Source organism: Equus caballus, chromosome 15 (genome assembly GCF_041296265.1).
Source record: "Equus caballus isolate H_3958 breed thoroughbred chromosome 15, TB-T2T, whole genome shotgun sequence".
In the NCBI taxonomy this organism is placed as follows: Eukaryota; Metazoa; Chordata; class Mammalia; order Perissodactyla; family Equidae; genus Equus; species Equus caballus.
The window spans coordinates 86526951-86547129 of NC_091698.1; the positions used below are offsets into that span (position 1 = coordinate 86526951).

General features: G+C 48.4%; 1 protein-coding gene across 5 annotated transcripts in view; it reads right to left on the reverse strand.

The window, feature by feature from the left end:
• EFR3B (EFR3 homolog B) overlaps positions 1 to 20179 on the reverse strand; it is an 87026-nt gene that overhangs the window by 39975 nt on the left and 26872 nt on the right. For all 5 annotated transcript variants that reach the window (XM_023619397.2, XM_023619399.2, XM_023619398.2 and 2 more), the window contains exons 2-4: positions 11613 to 11689; positions 10402 to 10529; positions 1708 to 1858 (exon numbers count right to left, since the gene is read on the reverse strand). In XM_023619397.2, coding sequence (XP_023475165.1) covers positions 1708 to 1858; positions 10402 to 10529; positions 11613 to 11689 — 356 coding nt within the window. The remainder of the gene's footprint in view (positions 1 to 1707; positions 1859 to 10401; positions 10530 to 11612; positions 11690 to 20179) is intronic.

The window sequence follows — 20179 nt, forward strand, 5'->3', positions numbered from 1 at the left end:
GTTCTAAAACGATGAGGAGCAAAAGAACACTCTTCTTGGGAAGCTCAAGCAAGATCCCAGGCTTAGAGCTGGAAAGGGCCTCTGGGGGAAGGGCACCACGAGCAAAGGCCGCTTCCGAAGCTGGACTCGGAATCTACAGCAATTATTTGACCGAACCTCCTGACAGTCGCCTGTCCTTATATTATCTTCACTGTCTGCAGTACGGAAATTATTAGTCGACTCACTCTCTTGCTGATGCAATATTTCACTGTGATGGGGAATCTAGGAATTTGCAGGGCCCTGAAATTTTCAAGGCTCTAGCTAATGAAACACCTACTCTGGGCCAGGATTTGCTATGGGGGAAAGCAAGAGCTGGCAGCCACCTGCTTTGTGTCCCCCACAGGGAGACGCCCTCTGGATGCACGATGACTGGTTTATTTTCCATTCAGATGTTCTCTTCTAGACTATAGTTATCTTAAACAGGACAAGTGAGACAGTATCTGAAGCTGTTGCCAGGGCAACCTCACAAAAGATTTTACCCTCAGCTACTGTATATGTAATTTGTCAAAGGCAGCTGGCTCATAGAGAGAGGAAAGAGAAGGGAATACGGTGTTACTTTTGGTAGCCTTGAAGTCAAGTTGAAAGATTATCTTCCAATTAAACGAACTCACATGGAACAGGAAAGTAGCTGTGAACCGTGCAATAAAAATTCAGGAAAGTCAGACCAGGAATGGTAAGTGGGCAAACCTTAAACTTTTCTTTTGTGAAATCTGTAAAATAGCTGCGTATCAGGGCTTTGAACACCAAGCTCCTTGAAGACCTAGAGCTGAAATCAGGCTCTGAAGGGGAGGGATTAGCGGAGAGAAGCTGAAGAAAGAAATCGAAGAAAGCAACCAGGATTTTCAAGTATATATAGATACATAGGAAGCTGGGGGTCCTTGACCATCTGATAGCTCTTCTCTCCGCAAACCATAACCTCTCACGACAGCAGCCACTTGTACTGAGACCAGCACTACAGAGCTTGGACCAAGTTCAATCTGCTCACCGTATCAATGAAAAGACAGCCCCATAAAAGATAAGCAGCTCGAGGTTACTCAGCTAGCAAAGGGCAAAACTAAGCCAGAGCCCTAATTCTTGCCTCCCTATGATCTTTCCACTTATCTGATGCCTCTGTCCTGTGGACATCAGTTTATTCTATCTTTAAAAGAAGTATAACCTGGGCAGCTTTCAAAGTATGCCCCATAGACTCAGGGGCCGAGCTGTGAGGGCGCCGGGCAACCCCTGCTCTCAAAGGAATGCCTCCCCTTCCATCTATTTTTTTATCTATTGGGACCCCACTTAAAGTTACTTAAGGGAAAAAATCCATTTCTAAGAAAAGTTTGAAGGTTATCAGTCTAAAGATAAATAGAGTAGATAGTGGTAATGGTTGCACAACCTTGTGAATAAACTGAAAGCACTGAGTCATACGCTTTAATATGGTGAATTCAATTTTTAAAATTTATTTTATTTGTTATATATTTATATGAATTATAGTATATGTTATATATTTATTTAAATTTAAAAAACTAAATACCCCTTTATTCACACAAAAGAAGACACTAAGAAAAGTAGTGAGTTGTACTTAGGGTCAGAAACCAAATAGGGATGGGTCATAACAACACTGACCCAGAGGTCCCACGCCCTCTCCTCCCCACTTCTACCTCCAGAGCCCCTTGGGCTGCTCCTTACCGAGTTGGTGCCGAGGATCTGCAGGTTGGGCTTCTCTGACTCCAGCAGCTTGGCCACCATCTTGAGGAAGCTCTCCACAAAGAGGTTGATGCTCTGGCAATGGCAGGCCATGAGCAGCTGGTCCAGCGCCTCCATGGCAATGCACACGTACCTGGGGAAAGCAACACCACTGCCATCACCTGCCTCATGCTCATTCCACCCTCACTGCATGACTGGGGCAATCTAGATGGCAGTGCGGTGACCAACTGGGCAGCCTCAGGGTAATGAGGCTCTTCCTCAGGTTGCCAGTGCCTGGACAGCTGTTCCAACAAGTGCCCACTCCAGCCCAGCACTGAGAATCAGAATGAATCAGAGCTGGAAGGCAGCCTAGGGACCAATTCATCCAGCCTCTCACTTTACAGACAAAGAACATGAGGACATATAAGGTGTACCATTTCATGAGTAAATACAAGCAGAAAGGATTGGTGCCCAGCAGAGCAAATTCTGAACCCAAATCCAGTGAGATCAGAGAACTACTCAATCCAAGTCAAGAAGTGTTTGTGAGCACCTACTGAGGAAAAGCTCTGTCCTAGTCAGTGCAGGGAGTGTACGGATAAAGAAGTGCTCCAATTTAAGGAACCCAGCGTCCGATGGACGAGGTAAATACACAGATATCTCCTCTAAAGGGGAAATAAGAAATGCTACAAGAAAATCATGTGTGATGTCCCACAAGGGTTCCAAAGAAGGAGAGCGATGGCTCTAGGTGGGAGGAAGTGAAGAAATTTAGGAAGAAATTTTATGAAGAATCTGAGATGCTCCTGAGGACCAGTCACCTGCAAAGGTTACGGAATATAAAACTTGCAAGTTTTATATTTGAAGATCTCAGAAGTTCTGTGATCCTCAAACAATATGATGGATGATATTACTATTTTTGGGCGGCACTTACCCTACCTATGGAGCATTTGTACCTCACAGAGGATAAGATGGACACAGATTAAAATTATTTTTCTCCTTATGAAGAAGGTGTTCCATGTCAACTCTATGTCCCTAACTGCTTAATTCTTCTAACGTCTAGAACCTGAGTGAATACCTTCAGAAACTAGGAATACACAATATCCAGTGGTTAATAGTTTACTGGTTAAGTCAGCCCATCCCATTTTTTGACAACTAAATAAAAATTTCTTTATATTTCAAGCTAAACCCTAATACCTTTATCCTTTATTCACAATTGTACTTTTAGGAGCAGCAAAGAAGGAGGCTAACCCGTCTGCCTGCCTGCCCTTCAACTACTTGACAACAACTATCTCGTTTTTCTTGTTCTTATCTTCTCCATGCTAAAAATACCCAATCCTTCCCAAACTAGCCTTCGCAGGACAACCCCCAATTATCCGGGCAGTCATTGCCTTTTTCAATGCCTCTCTTAAATCCCAAGAAAAATGCCATGAATCAAATTCCGACTGAGAATTAGGGGTGCACATCTCAACTCGACCCCACATTCGTGCCAAGATGTGCCATAAAGAGCACGTGGTCAGCTGAGGCGTCCGTCACGAAAGGTGCACCCTCCACTCACGGAACGTTTGTGTTCTAAAGAAAACAAAGTGGACGTCCATAGAAAAAGGTTACCGTTTAACTTCTGATGAGGAAGTGCTACAAATTTGTCCAAAATTATTCCAGTTGAAATCTTTATAATTTTCTTTACAGAGTTAGGTTCCTGGAGCATCATGCTAGATGCCTCCCCTGGAATCTCTTTTCTCAAGTAATTTCGAATTCTAGCTGAGCTTGTGGCTGCTCACTAGGAACGTTTCCCAGCCTCTCGTGTTGCTCGGTGAAACCACATGGCTAAAATGTTGCCGTTAAAATGGGCGGAAGTGAGGTGAGCAATGTCAGCATCGCTTGCTTAAAAGACAGGCTCGCCCTTCATGTCCTCTCCTTCCCTCTTCCTGCTGGCTGAGAGGTGGCAACAATTGAGACCCAGAGATGAAAGTCCCCTGATGACCTCATGGCGCAGCACCCACACACCCAGTCTGGCATTACATGAGAGAGAGAGCAAAACCCTTTCCATATTGCTGGAGCCACTGTATTTTTGAGTCTCTTCGTACCCTAAATAACACAGGTATCTAATAATCAGGCTGAGGAGTGCTTTAGAAACCTGATGGTACAAATAAAAGTGAATCCTCAGCAATCCAAAGCAAATCAAGTGGCTGACCTCATAGGAAAGAGAAGAGGTGAGAATGATTCTATCCTGCGAGAGGGGAGACCATCGCAGGACTTCGTGGACCTGGAGTGAGGGCTACGTGCCCATCACAGGGTGTCCATCCTTCTCCTCGTAAAGCCAAACCACACAGAAAAGGAAAGTACTTGCCAATACAAAGAAAATGCAGGGGAGGCAGAGAGCGGAGAACTCCCCAGCCTAACAAGGCACTAAGGAATCCCGTTAATGCCTCTAAGTCAAAAGCAAGTAGCAAACAACCTCTCTTAAAGATCATAGTGAAGCTGTCACCATGGGCTTTTAACGTGTTAGAGCTGCCTGGCATTCTAAAGCCAGGTTCATATGCCATACATACAATAAAGGATGAATTAAAAGACTTCTTGGGCGGGCCCCAAGGCTGAGTGGTTAAATTTCCACGTGCTCTGCTTTGGTGGCCTGTGTTTGTGGTTCGGATCCCAGGTGTGGACCTACTCCAGTCATGCTTTGGAGGCATCCCACATACAAAATAGAGGAAGACTGGTGCAGATGTTAGCTCAGGGCTAATCTTCCTCACCAAAAAAAAAAAAAGATTTGTTCTTCTTTATGTCTCAGCCCAAATCATATCCCTATTTGAATGTTAAGCAGATATTCAAAAATTCTTGATTGGCTAGCTTTGTCTCCTTTTTTAAAATAAAGTTTGGTAAATAAAAAGAAAGCACAGAAGCATGACTACAGGATGACATCTGGAGAAACCACAAGGCCACAACACAAGGTTCCACAATACTTCTTGTGGCAGCCACTCAGCTTCAGCCATTGCGCGTCCACACTGCCTTGCACACAAGCCAGCTTGGCAAATCCACACAGATAAAGTAACAGCAGTCACGTGTCTTCTAAATGTTCTTATTTCTTTTTTAAAAGACGTTAGATACCGTTTCTTAGGTACCTCATGCTAACTTCTATACTGAGCAACCACAAGAAAACAGCCTCTCTACTTTGAAATTTTCCTTTCCACTTTTGTAAAATGTTTATTTCTTTTACCTATATGAACCAAGTCAATTATTATTAAATTATTATTTAATATTATTAAATATTATTAAATAGTTGTCCCTGGGCACATTCACAAATGGAGCAGGTCATGCTCTTATCTATAAATGTCCTTTAAATACAAAGGCAGCACTGGGGCTTTGAGCTCCTGTGCACCGAAGCCAGCTTTTGTCCTGCTCCAGGGGGCTGCCTGTTCCTGGCTCCATACAGCCCTTCAGAGGCCATCAGAGTCACAGTCCAGGAAAGCTGCTATGCCTTGCAGACCCAGGCCCGGCATGGTTCGGTCCACGGTGTGGGCCTGTGAAGCAGACTGAAGCCTGTGGGGCGAGGAAGCAGCCTGGGCTGGGGCCCTTGCAAAGGGGACAGGCTTTCTCTGCAGAGAAACCCAGACACGTTCTGGAAACCCAACACGGTGGCTGGGAAGTGGGGGGAGGCAGCATCGAATCCTCTCTCCTATGAACCATCCCAGAATCCTTCTGTGCGGAGGATTTCACCATTAGTTCACAGAGTGTACATGAGGGAAAGGAAGGGGTGGGGTGGGGTTTGGCAAGAGAAGAAACTAGAAGGCTTCCCAAACCCCAGAGTTTAGATTGCTATTTTTCCTCTTCCTGTAAAAAAATTCCCAGAATATCCTCATAAGGAAAAACCATCTTTTGCTGGGAAAAAAAAAAAAACTGGTTACTGACTAGAAGTGGATATTTTGATAGAAAGTGAAAATTATGGCAGAAGTGAAACTGAAAAGTATAGAAGTAAAAGAAGTTTAAGGCCTAGTTCTTTGAATACACTCTTCTTCATTCCCCATCTTTGATCCCAATACCAAGGATGGAAGGATTGTAATTACAAACTTGAACTTTTCAAAGTATCTTAGAAGATCAGAAGTCAATGGGACCTTGGACCCTCCTAGTCCAGTGCTCAGCGTGTTGGTCCAATCTGACCATAACCTTGCTGGGTCTGTCCCACCCGTTAGGCCTATACTCTCAACAGGATACAGCACAAGCTTCTCAGGTGATGTCCACTCAACAGAACTAGGGCCAGACAGGTTAGTCTCAGCAGAGATCTTATCTGGGCTTGGCATTCGAGAAGGAGTACAAAGTAGTAACACTGGGAAACTGAACTTGGAGCAGGATGGGGTAGAAAGGAGCTGGTGAGGACCAGCCCACTACAGCGGTCCAAAGGGAGAAGGCAAGAGCAGACTACAGATGACGGCAGCAGGTGACCACCAAGCTCCCAGATGTGCTAGTGGGGCTTCCCAGCAGGTGAGGAGGGCATGACTCAAGGCATCTGGGATGGACTGCGGTTCATGGGCAGCAACCGAGGTAAGGAGAGGACACTCGGCAGGTTATAACAACAGGAGCTCAGAGAGAGGGGCCAGGGCAGAAGGTGAGTGACAACAGCTGAGGAAAACGTAGAGGCGGCCTGGTGCTCAGGAGTGAGGCAAGAACTACCTTGCCCTGAATTCCAGAATAGCAGCTGGTTCTGCTTCAACACCTTGTGCTCATTCAGAAGTGGCCTAGGAGCCAGGCAGGCACTGAGCCTCCGGGAAAGAAGCAGCGGGCATGCCAGTGTGGGAACCAGACTCAGTTGGAGAGGAAAGGCAGATCCAGGGTCAGGGATGAGGACCAGCTGGCAGGAGAGAGGAGGCAGCTTCATCAGGTCCAGTCATTGCCCAGGGATCACTAAAAGAGCAGTGGCCTTGGCAAAGAACCTCTTATTCTGGGCATTTTGGATGTATCTGGTCATCCCCACTCCTGCACAGAGCCTCCTGGGTTTTAGGATCCCCAAAGGAGGGCGTGACCTCAACCAAGGGAAGGACGGATGAACCTCCTCATCTAATAGGAATCTGTGATATCTCTGCAGGAAGGGTCAGCCTCGTCCTCCAACTAGGTTCAGGGTCCTTCTGGGGAATGTATGTCTCTTAGGAGTCCCACCAAGTCAGCTCTGGGGCCCGGCTCCTCAGAGAGCTGCTCATCCCTCTTTGGTGTGGGCATCTCTGTCCTCCAGGGCTCCAGGCACTGGGGAAGCTGACAGCATCTAATACAGCATCCTGCACGCTGCATTGTCGACTGCCTGAGTCTCACCCAGCGCTGCCGTTACCGCCCTGCTCTGCCGTTTCTAGGGGAGTCCTAGCAGTCAGGCTGAACTGGAAAGGAGACGTACAGAGAAGAAGGAGGAAAACGTGAGGAGTTCTCACCCTTTGCTGCTCTGTATGTCGCTGCCCATCACAGTCCACACCACCGAACAATACCTTGAAATTCACACCTTATCCTCTCTCTGCCCACATTCAGTTATCACCCGATGCTAAACACACAGAAACACAGAGCTCACACACACCTGGAGTGGGGCAGTGCCGCAGGGGGCAGTGGGGCAGGAGGGGGTGGTTCTGCCACTGGGCGCATTACCCAAGGTTCATATCCACATGGTCAAACCATAAACACAGACACCTGCATGATGACAGGGCAGCACGGCCCCTCAGCTGTGTGTGCATAATTTGCTCTTCCAGAGCTGTGATCAGTGATGAAGGAAGATGACGATGAGTGTGGTGCTGGGTATGGAAAGACGGGGAGGGCGAGGAGAGAGAACTGGGGATCAGATCTAATAGAGTTTTCTTTTCCCACTGTTTGTGATTAGAGCCCCAGGGAGCCCTCAAGGGTTTAGATGCTTAGATGCTGCAATGGCTATTTTCAACAGAATGATACCAATTCTGAATTGCAGTTCAAAGTGCAGTGGAGTGATTCTAAGCAACTCTGTTGGCTACAGGGCATTTTTGCTGAGAGAACCATCACTGCCCAGAGAGCAGGCAGAATTAGTATTAAATGTTTAATGTTATTGCCCACGTATTGGTTTTAGGTTCATTCGAGGATAAAGTCATTTCCACTTGCTTGAGCCTACTTTATAAAATGTCAAGGCGATTTACATAATCAGCATGTACAGTATATTTGTGCCCTTTTTATTGAGCGTGTAACCTAATTTTATATATAAAGTGATCTTGAAATGTACTGTTTTGGGTCCTGCTTCCATACCAGGGATCGCTCGGCTTAAGATTCGCACATGGCTCCTGTAGAGGTGTGGACCTCTACATGCTATCGGCACAATGCAAACGTTTTCACTTTAGTTCTCACTCCATCTTCCTCACCAGGAGGAAGGGGCGAGGGTGGTAGGGCTGATGGGCAGTGGTGGGGGCCCAGGGAGGGGTTCAAGGAGAGAGAGCACCGCAAGGGCCCAGAGGTGGGAGACCCGGAAAGGCAGAGGGGGATGCTCAGCCAGTCTGCCTGGAGTGGGTCTAGAGCAGGTGTGGCAGGTGTGGCGGGCACGGCTGGGGGGGGCGAATGTGAGTTAGGGGCGGGTTGCAGAAGACCCTAGAAGTTAAGCTGAGGGGCTTGGCTTGTATTCCAAAGGAGCCAGGAAAGTGTAGCTTCGGGTCTGTGTTTTGAAGATCATAGCTAACGGTCTTAGTCTGGAAGGACCAGAACAGGAAAGATCGGGAGCCAGAAGGCAATTTCCAAGGCTCCTGCCATCATCTGGAGCCTGCCCCAAGACAAAGCAGGAGCAGAGGAGCGTAGAGGATGGACATAAAAGGCTGGTGGAGAACAGAAGCAGCGGGACTCAGGAACCACTGCCTTCCATCCACCCCACCCTGCGCCCCATGAGCAGTGCCACCAGGGGCATCTCAGAGTCTCTTTACACCCAGCCTCTCTCCAAACTGTGGCCTGAGCACTGGGCAGCAAACACAGTATGTCCCACAGTTCGCTTTTTTTGTTGTAGAAGTAACACATGCTCAATAGTGAATATTTAGGAAACATATGAAAAAGGTGCGTCAAAAACAAAACCAAAAACCCCAGCCACACTGCTCACAAAATGAGTACTCTTAATATTTTCTCATATTTGTTTTTACTCTATTTCCTAGGCTTTGAGATTTGTTGTTTATTTTTAACTTGATTGTAAACACTGTGTACATAATTATGTATTCTATTTTTCATTTACTCAAGGCATTTTCCATATTATATGGAAAGCATGTTTATAGACACCATTTTTATTGACTAGATGATATTTTACCAAGGGATAAACACCCTAATTTACTAAACTACTCTCTAGTTGGACATTTAGGTATTTCCACATTTTCATTATCATAAAAAACATCATAATGAAAATCTCTGCGTATAAACCTAGGTTATATTTAAGATTGATTCTTTGGGGGCCAGCCTGGTGGCATAGTGGTTAAGTTCGCATGCTCCACTTCCGTGTCCCAGGGTTCGCAGGTTCGGATCCAGGGCATAGACCTCTACACCACTCATCAAGCCATGCTGTAGTGGCATCTCACATACAAAATAGAGGAAGGTTGGCACAGATATTAGCTCAGTGGCAATCTTCCTCAAGCAAAAAGAGGAAGATTGGCAACAGATGTTGGCCCAGGGCCAATCTTCCTTACCCCCCTCCCCCCAAAAAAGGAAAGAGATTGGTTCTTTGGGATAGATGAATAGAGATGGAATTTACTGGATCAAAGGGCATAAGTGTTTTTGAGGCTCTTGACATATGTTTCAAAATTACTCTCTAGAAATGTTCAACCAATTTGCACTCATGCCAGAAAAGTATGAAAATGCCTCTCATTTTGCCTTCCCTTGGTTAATACTGGAAATTATATGTAATTTCTTATTAACTTGATAAGTGATGATGGTATCTCAGTATTTCAATCTGCATCTTTGATTACAAGTTTGTTGAATATTATCCCATGTTTATAACCAGTTCTATCTCCTCTTCTATAAGTTGGTTATTTGGGGCCCTTGCCTCAAACTGTTAAGTTTCCCCACGCCACCCTCACTATTTGTCATATGCCACTATGATGTGAGTTTGAATTTTGTCTTATTTTTTTTTAAAACACTTCTTTTTGTCACTCGTCTTTTAAATTTTGTTGGTTTCTTTTTTGACATCAAAATATTTAAATTTTAAATAGTTAAATCTGTTGATCAGTCATTTTCTTTAAGATTTCTTTTCTTTTCTAAACATAGCAAGTCCTTCTCTCCCAGAAGATTGATAAATATTTCACTTAATTGTATTTTAATGGACAAATTGTCCCTCACCTTGCCTTCTCATTACAACATAGATGGTTCCTCCTTGCTTTTTAAGACAGTAAGTTGAAGGAGCTGAGACTGGTTTAATGAGAATAATGGCACATTCTGGGCTAGACTAACTTTTTAAGGCCCCAGACTGTGTGTGAGGGCTTCTGGACAGAGACTCAGGGGTAGATGCAGGCTAGAAGAGGTGCTCTGAGGAAGCCAACATCCCTTCTTCCCAAAGCTTGCCAACAGCATCAAAGTTTACCCTGCTTTTGGAAGAGCACATGGAACCCAGCCCAGGCCCCAGTCCTCATTTCTCTGTCTGTTCAGTAACCCAGCCTACTATCATTTCCACAAAAGGACACTAGTTTTGGCCCTAAAAATACAATATAGATTCTGAAAATATCTTTCTCATTTTCCCATACTACTCACCCATATCGATGACGACCCACGTCACGGATGAGCCTCTCGGAAAGGTAGGCGCCGATACGATCTAGCTTTTCTGGAGCTGAGAGGGCATAGAAGGTGAGCTTCTCCATGTTGGTCTTCACCAGGCCATCCTGTAAAAGACAAACGGTTCACGCTCACCGTGGCTGCCCTATGGTTAGAAGAGTTCAAGTCTAAAGGTAAACAATAATTCAACTTAATCACCATTTAGCAGAGTGCCATTATGTATGTGACAGACAACATGTGGGTTTCAGGGCTAAAGAGGTGATTAAAACATAGTTCCTTCCCTCTAGGAACTCACAACTTAGCCCAAAGTTATATCTAGCTATAAATAAGAACAGTAAGTGATATAAATCTATGTATATATGTATGTACTTATGTATATGGGGTGTACATATGTATGTGTGTATATATACATGAATGTATATATGTGTATGTGTGTATAGGTGTGTGTATACATACATAGGTACCTGTGTGTATAAGAATGGATGACATTGAAAGTGATTGTCATTGAAAGTGATTCAGAATTAAAACATGCTGGATATCCAGTACCAAGACATGAACAGGAAGAAGAAGGCATCTCTGCAGCTCTTAGAGAATTCTCCAGAGGATGCTGGAAATGTGACTCTCCAGCTGCCCATCAAGAAGGGGTCATTGATTCCCAGAGAGCCAGTCAAGTACATCAGATCCTGACAATTCTGAAACCACACAACTCGTAATGCTGCCAGACAGTGGGGTGGCAGCTGGGAAGCCAAGAAGCCAGGCCTCCTGTGCATGCACACCAGACACCTGGCAGATACCAGAGGAAGCCACGGAGGAGATGTGGACTCCTGAGCCAAAACCCAAGAAGGGAAGTGCTCACCCTAAACAGAGGGAAATAGTACCATCAAGAGAGCTAGCAGCTCAAGGAACTATCGCCCAGAGAGACTGAGTGAGAAAGACGTCTAGTTGTACAGCAATGGCCCAAAGCATGCCAAAACGTGGCTTCCAGAGCCTTCTGCAGATCCTGACTTCAGAGAGATCCAAGTCTCCCCAGGCTTCAGGCCGACAGCTTCTCACCACTGATGGGGTTGTGGCCACGTCTGTCTGAGTGGACCCAGTGGCAAGTGGCCCTGGGAGGCCTGCCTTCCCCCGCAGCAGCCCTCAGAGCCTTGGAGACAGTGAGAGGCACGATGCCAGCTAGACATGCGACCCACCTCGGGATCCTCAGGGAAGATGTTGTCAACCAGCCTTTTGTACCTGGGGCGTAGGGCACCACAGCAGCCACACACACCTGGAAGGGCAGGAAGAAAGACCCGTGAGCACAGCCTCCTGCTCAGGCTGAGGCGACCTGGGAACCAGGCCAGGGCAGCCTGGAAGGAACCAAAGCCAGGCTGGAAACAGCAAGGTCCCTCCCTCACAGTGCCAGAGCCTCGTGCTTCCCCAGGGTTGGCATCTCCCACAGCTTCCCCACATTCCAAAACATTTTCCTTTCTCGCTTTGTGTCTTTTGCTTGGGCGTCAAGCACAGTGGCATCACAAGGGTGATGCCAGCAGACAGCACTTATCCATGAAGCCAGGCCATGGAGGAGCCCTTTAAGGGGTGAGGCTTTGTGGGGGGAACTTACTTAAAGGTCAGGCGCTGCCCCCACATGTTCCTCTGTTGTGCGCACACACACACTCCCTCTCTCTCCCTCTCTAGGACAGGACTATAAAACTGCCTCCTGCAGCTCAAGAATCTTCCCCAGGATCCTAGAAGATGGACACAGCTTGGGAGAGTGGTTGCTCTTCCTGCCCCATCTCCTCATTTTCTCCCCATGTTTTTTATTTTCTCCTCCACCATCCTCTCTCCTGGGGCCATTTCCATTACAGAATGTTATGTGAAATTGTGATAAATTAACATTACCACAGATTATTAACATTTGAAAATGCATCTCTAGTGCAGCATGCGGTGCCGTACGGACACTCTGGCGTTGGGGCAGGTCTTCAGGGCCCACTCAGCCCATGGGTCCCAATGCCAGGGCCCTCACCCCAGGAGATTTTCACCAGTCTGGCAAAACAAAACACTAAGAACCATGGGGTACATTTTTAGAAAGCAGAATCTATTCCACTTAGAAGACGGTCTGAGATGACCTCCTCCTTTGCCTCTTGGTGCTGTGAAACGATGATGTTAGGAGATGAATGAAACAAACCTTGTGAAAATAAAAAGTTGACAATTTTAGGTCCCACCCTATGAAGTTTTCAATTGATGAAGGAAATCAAGACATCCGGGAAGCACAGCTCTTCTGCCCTGTTCCTCCTGAGGCAGGATCGTCCTTCTGCGCCCCAGCGGTGCCCCTCACTGAGGGGGTAAGTGGGCTCTCGCTGGTAGAGAGGATCAGAGGGAAGGGCCTGGGAAAGTCCACCGCCCCCAAAATAATTGCCCCTCATTCTACCAATTAATGCTTAATTAGCTTGTACAAACGCTCCACTTGAAATGCAAATGTGCTCTGGAAGGACCCAGCCTGTGGGTTATTCGGAAAAGAATGAATTACTTTAGTGGGAATTACTTTAATCACACAAAGAGCTTTACACAGGGCGGGGCGAGAGAAAATCGGCTCTGGGGAGTTGCGATTGGCAGGGCTGTGGGGTGGCGGCACCAGGAGGAGGAAGGCGCGGTGATTTGGGCTCCAGGGGTAACCTGGGGTTGAGGGAATGGGTGTGTCCTTGGGGGATACCAGGGGCACCCCGAGGGCAGGAGATCAGACAGCTGATTTATGACACCCCTCGCCCCCACCACAGGGGTAGCTGTGCCCCGCAGCCTCCTCCCACTGTGCACAGGGAGGGCTGCAAACCCTGGTCCTCCAGGTTCAGCCTTGCTGGGCTGGCCTGGCAGGTCCCCTCATCTCCTCCCTGCCTAGGAGAAGGGGCTCTGGCTCCGGCCAACTGGCATTCAGGGTTCTCGCTCGAGATGGGACAGCAGAATGACCCTAGGCTCTGCCAGCGGCCTGCTTCTTCACCGTCCCTGAAACAGGAACACCAGCCCCTTGCGTTTTAAGGGAGGGAGGAAATGGAGACAAGGAAGGAGAAATTAGTACTAAAAAAGCCCAGTGTCAGTTCTTTCCTCAAAGCTTTTTGAAGGGCCCACAAATCCGGGCCTGCACTGGACAGAGGCCAAGCTCGCAGTTGTTAGAAACCCAAACTTGTCAGAGGGCACAAGCCCATTTTGGGTACTCAGGGGAGAGCCTTCCATGCAGGGGCAGGAGGCTGTGGGGCTCCTGGCGCTGTCAGTGGGGCCAGGAGCAGCTTCCCAGAGGCCTGGTCACGCCCTGGTCTGGGAACATTGGCTCTGTGTCTTCCCAGATGGAAACCAGGCAGCCTGCTGCCTCCTGCTCTCTTGCATTCTGGAAGGGGCGCTCCTCAAGCCGCCCCTTTGCTCCAGTGCCTCCCTCTCTTGTCCATGGCTGCTCCTAGGAAGGCCCCTCTCCCAGCACAGAGGCCTGCAGGAGGCACCAGGCAGGGGCCCCCTGGGACCTGGCACAGTCAAGGCCCTGAGGCATTCTCCCACCAGTGGGGGAGAGGTAAAAGGCCAAAAGAACCAGAGATAAGAGCAGGGACCCCCTTATCAGCACAGCTGCTGCTGCTTTTGGGGGTGCTTTCCGACTTACGCCCCAGAGCTTCCTTCTAGTCTGTTCTTTCTTTCCAACCTCCTCAGACCCTCTGAGGGCAGGGGCCAGAGAGGCAGGGTGGTCAACAGCATGGGTTTTCAAGTCAAACCCCAGCACTGCTCCTTCCCTGGTATGTGACACTGAATAAATCACGACATTCTCTGTGGCTCTAAAACCGGGAAGGGGCTCATCGCACAGCGCTGTTGGGAGGCCCAGATGGTCAGTTGAGAGTTGCAAAGCAGGTAAAGCAGGGCTGGGCCTGGTGGCACCAGGGAAGGTCAGCCACCAGCTGTCCTCGCTTCTGCGCTCCCCAGGCCCAGAGCGGCCGAGCCCTCCCGTACCGCTCGCTGGCGATGCTGGCTCGTGCATCTTCGTGGGGCTTTCCCCACTGGCCACTCGCTCAGCAACAGTGACCAAAGCCAATGGACGGCCAACGGCCTAGGAAGTGAGAACCTCAGAACGTTCCTCCAGATCAAACCTCACTGGGCTGTGAGCCTGAAATGATAACTTGACCTCAACCTCCAGTCACTGCCTGGCCACCTTCACCACGCCAGTGTCTCCAAACCTTCCTGCCTCAGCATCAACTCCACAAACCCCACTGCAAATGTGACACACCATGAGCTCATACAACAGAGGGCAGTCAAATGCTGTCAGGAGATAAAGCAAGGGGACTGCTGGAGAGAACCCATGGACCGGCCACAGAAGGTGCAGGGGAGAGCGGTGGTTGTGTGGCGACCGGAAGCGAAGGCGAACCTTAAGGAACCAAAAAGTGCACGAGGTAAGAGGGCGGAGGCTCGGGCGGGGGCAGAGCGTGTTGCCCAACTGTGTTCCGTGAAACACTAGTTGTGTGACGCTAACAAACAGTCCTCAGAAAAAGGGTCTAAGGACAATAAATATCTGAGACCATGCATACCAAATCCCCCCATTTCAGATTCACAGTGAAAATTAGCAAATTAAAGCCTTTGAAAAGCCATAAGGTAAAGAAACCCAAGTTTTTTCAAACCAACATCTCCTCATTTTTCACTATTATAAATATCACTACGATGAGACTTCTAATGTTCTTTCTTCAAGCATATATTGCCTACTATGTGGGGAATAGAAAAGTACATAGTACTGTAAATGTAACATATTGGAAACAGTGCTAATTTTAGAGTTTAAAAAGTCCTTGGTTCAAATCCTGCTTCTTCCATTTGATCTTTGAGACTCAGCTTCCTCATCAAAACAACAAGCGGAGATCTTCCCTAAGGTACCACCCTGTGGCTGAAGTCCCAGACCATCTGCCATAGAATCCAGAGAGGGCGAAACGGCCTTGAGCGCTGATGGTCAGGGGAAGGCTTCCAGGAGACGGGGGGCCAGAGGACGAGGGCAGGACTCAGAGGTGAAAGGGACAGCCATGCTTCGTTCCTTATGCGCCAGACATGGCGCTGAAATACTCCACGAGCATCCCCTGGTTTAATTCTCACAATGACCCCACGGGGCAGGGACTGTTTCTGTCCCTGTTTTACAGACGTGGAAGCTGAGGCCCCGAAAGTTCAAGCTACCTGCCTAGGGCCACACAGCTAATAAGTGGCAGAGCAGGATTTGCACCCCCAAAATCTACCTCCGGAGGCCAAGATGTTCTTAACTGCTACACCACGGAAGGGAGGGTCAGCATTACCAGGGAGCTAGACAGCTAAAGACATGGACAGAAAGAGGAAGCCCACCGGGGCAGTGTGTCTTGAAGGAATCCGGAATATGTCACCCAAAATATGCCTCTTTGACATAAAAATTATTTTAAGCTTAAGGCAATTCAGAAGCCATAAGTGCAGAAAAAGCTCCCCCTTTTCTGCCTAAAGATAGGGAATAAATTCTCTTTTTACTGGAGACAGACTCTTATCAGCCCAGAGAAGTCACCAGAGGAATCTGCAGATAAACCTTGTTAAACTCACCCTGTTCCTCCTGGCCGCTCCTTCACCACTTACGACCCCTGGCCCAACCCCTTTGTCTCGTCCGTTCTTCACAAATGTATTTGTTTCTTTGTCTAAAAGGTAGAAAAGCTTCCTGCTCTCGTCACTTCGGGTCTTCATTCTCTTGTGAAGGCTCCCACAGACACGTAAAACTTCGATCAAATTTATTGATGCTTTATTCCTTTAATCTGTCTTTGTCAGTTTAATTTTCAGACCCAGCCAGGGACCCAAAGAGGGTGGAGGAAAACCTCTTCCTCCCCTACAATCTCAAAATGTAAAGTGCACATGCGTCACCAGGATCTTATTAAAATGCAGATTCCGATTCAGCAGGTCAGGGCCGGGGCCGGGGCCTGGGCCTCTGCATTCCCATCAGGCTCCAGGTGAGGCTGGCGCCCCTGCTCCAAGGCCCACACCTTGAGTCTGCAAGGCACACGCACACGGTGGTTAGGAATTTGGGCTCTGGGGTCAGAGGGCCTGCGGTGAAAGCCCCGCTCTTCCAGTTTCTTACTGTTTGACCTTGAAGACATTACTTAACCTAAATCTAAGTTTCCTCATATGAGACATGAAGATGATAACAGTCCCTTCTTGGGGGCTGCAGTGAGGGTTAAGGGATAATGCGTCCCACCTTCTTCTATTTCTTTTTCAACTCCCTCGAAGAAAGGACTTGAAGACCAGCCGGGGCCGGACTGAGGACAGCTCTGAACCGGAGGCTGAGGAGCTTAGGTTTTGCCTCAATTAACAGGGAGCTCAGGAGCCTTGTGAGCAGTGGGTGATGGTGATGATCAAGCCAGAGGTGGACTGCAAGATGGGACTGGACACAGAGACCGAAGGCAGAAATGCACCAGGGGACCACCCCTGGTGGGGGGCATAAGCCCAAACTGAGTGACGTTATCTGGACGGGGGAGGAAGGGGCAGAATCAGCAAGACTTGAGTGGCTCTGTGGGGAGGAGGAGGAAGCTACGGAAGGTGACTGCAGCCTTTCCAGGACCAGAGACCAACTACACCCTTGACCCAAGTGGAGAAGACCGAGGCGGCCCGGGAGTGGGGACGTCTAGGTGGGATCATCCGGGTAGGCGGTGACAACGGTGAGGGCTCACGAGAGAGACCGAGGCTGGAGCTCTGTGGTCATCAGCCCGGATGCGACCACTGATGCTGTGAGAGAGGATCTGACTGCTGGGGGCAACAGGCAGGGGGAGCAGAAGGCCGAGCCCCCAAGGATGGCTGCCTTGTCCTTGCCCTCGGCCACTCTCTTCCTATTTGCCCCCTCACTACTTTTCTGTAAAGCATTTCACCTTTCTTTTCCTCATCTCCCTGCCCCTTCCCTAAGGTCCTCCAAGCTAAGGCATTTGGGGCCTTAAGGCTACTCACAGTGGTCCCTGAAACATGCCCTTTAGAGCATTCCCCTAAAAATCAAAATCTCCCGTCTCAGTGATCTGATTATCTAATTCATGAGATGCTAGTATCTCATAAACAGTCTTCCAGAGGGTATATGCATTTTTTAAAAAATAAGCTCTAAAGCCAAATAAAATAATCTCTAACAGTAGAATCTTGGCGACATTGCAGGGGGAGGGGGCAGGGTATCTGCATGAGGAAATCAGTATACAAGTGTCTGCAAACTGTTCTGCTATGTTGGGCTCTGGAGGTTTTTGTTTGTTTGTTTAACCCTTTACATGCACAATTTTAAGGAAAATAAGGTAAAGAAGCAAAATTAACAGCTTTGTGTGGGGAGAAATAGTATAGAAAAAGTTAATAGTTTTTTGTTAGTTTTTAAGCAAACACTGGGTGACTTTCAAGAGGATGGGGTGGAAAACTATGAAGCCATACAGCTGCCCATATCCTGATTGGAGGAAAGAAACACAAGAAAACGTCGGCGGGGAAAATAAATCTAGAGCTATGACTTTACCGTCTTATCTGCTCCACTTTAGAAATGGGACCGTCATACAAGGAAAGGAATTTTTTGGAATCTCAGGCAGAGGGCAGAAAGCCCCGAGCCGCGCTCCCCACTTCCTGGGAGGTGGCAGAGCCAAGAGAGGAGGGAGACATCTCCTCCCTGGGAAAAACAAGCCGGAAGGGTTCGGTCAGGAGCCCTGGCCTCTAGGTGCCAGAGCAGCACCGCGGGGGCTGGGAACCCACAGGCACCTCTAGAAAGCTTCCAACCGGAAGAAGGGGGATTCAAAGCAGCCACAACCCCGCCAGGAAAAATAACCAAGAATAGAAACATTAAAAAGAAACTGCAAACAGTTCACTGTTACAGGGCTTCAGTGACACATTTGTGTCCATTTCTTCCATCTTGCTTCTGACGGTTTTTATTCTGAAGGTTAGCACACAGAAGCAGGTGGAGTTTAACTCCCAGCCGGCTGCCTGTAAAAGGACCTTTTTAATTCTGAGCCATTTATTTCGCAGAGAGAAGCGCTCTCCAGCAGGGCCCTCTCTCCCTCTCTGGGGACCAGGGCTGGCAGATCCCATCACGGGATGCCGAAAGCCAATTTATTAAGGATCCTCTTCTGTCACCAGCACTTGTCTTACCAACTATTTTTATACCTCTGTTAAGGAAGGGAGGGGAACGTGATACGGCCAACTTCACCAGCATGCAGTTGCTCTGGTTACTGAAAAATCACATGAGTGGGAATTAGCTGAGTGTCCAATGATAAGATTTCAGTGGCTTCCTCCAACTTTAAGACTCTGAGAACGCTTAGAGCTGCCCCCACTCCTCGAGCCATCTCCCTATGGTGCATCCTGCCCCAACTGCAGGTGCCTCTTTGCACGACCCTGCCTCAGGACCCTTGCACTTAATATTCCTCGTCTGGAATGTTGTTCCCTGTATCCTCTGGGCTGCCACGCTCATTTCTCTAAGGTGTCTGCCCAAATGTCACCCACCTGTGGAGAACTTCCCTGACCACCACTCTCCTTTCATTTTCTCTCCCTGGTCTATTCTTCTTCACCACACTTTTTACCAACTGACACACTTCATGCGCGTCTACCACCTGTCTCCGCCACTCGAAGGCAAGTTCTTGGAGAGCAGCAACTTGCCCGTTTGCCCCTGCCGTACCCCAGAGCCGGGACAGGGTCTAAGCTATGGGGGAGGGTGGGAATGATCATACATGTTTGTTGAATGAAGAATGCGTGATCGAGCAGAAAAGCAATCATGAATTTCTAAGTCAGTGAGGGGACGAGAAGGCATTTAGCAAAGTGATCTCCAGGTGTTTGCCAGACAGTTCGAGGAGGACATCAGAAAAGAGCGCCTGGTGGAGAAATGTTGGCTCCCGTTCGTGAATCCTGCCCAGCCCGTCTTCCGGGGCTGCCACCACCTGTGGCTCTCGAGGCCGGGCCACCGGGGGCTAATCTCCCTCCAGGTAGGGGGCTTTGGGTGGTGGGAGCCTGGGGTCAGGGTTCCTTCTGTCCTGTCCCTGCCACACACTGGCCCCCTCACCTGCCAAGCCCCAATCCCCTCAAGCCCCCCTTGCTGGCTCCTGGCTTGGCCTGTGGTTGCAGTCCTGACTGCTCATCAGAGGAGGCACAGAGCCAGGGTGAGAAGCACTGGCCCAGCTCTTTGCCAGCCCAGCATGTGATGGCAGGTCTCACAGCCACTGGCAGCCTCTGTGGACTCGGGACCTCTCACCTCATCTGCTAGCTGCGTCTGTCCCCACGACTCCTATGCCCTGCAACCCTGTTTCTCCTTCACTCTGCTTGCCTGATCCTATTTCCTCAACTGATCTGACCCTTGATCAGAATTACCCACTGCATAGGGCAACTGGTAGTCTGAAACGAACAAGAAATCTCAAACGTATCATAACACATCATGCTTTTCAACATCTAGGCCATTTCTTCCAAATTCCCCATTACTAACCTGGCATCATTGGTCAGGTCCCCTAAGAAACAATATTAGTTTCTTTAGATTCCTTCCTCCCCTTTATTGCTGCCCTCGTGTTTCTCATGCTGATCTTTAATATCTAAAAATACCAGGGCTTACCACCTGCTCTGTGCCAAGTACTAGGCCAACCACTTTACAAATACTTCATATAATACTCATAACAGCCCACTAAGGTATGTACTGTTATTTTCATTTTACAGATAAAGAAGCAGGATCAGAGGGGTAAGTGCCCTGCCCAAGGTCACACAGCATGTGCCTTTCTGCCATGAGGCTCCTCTAATTCACCTATCACTTTCCCAAAAACATATCCTCAACAGTCTC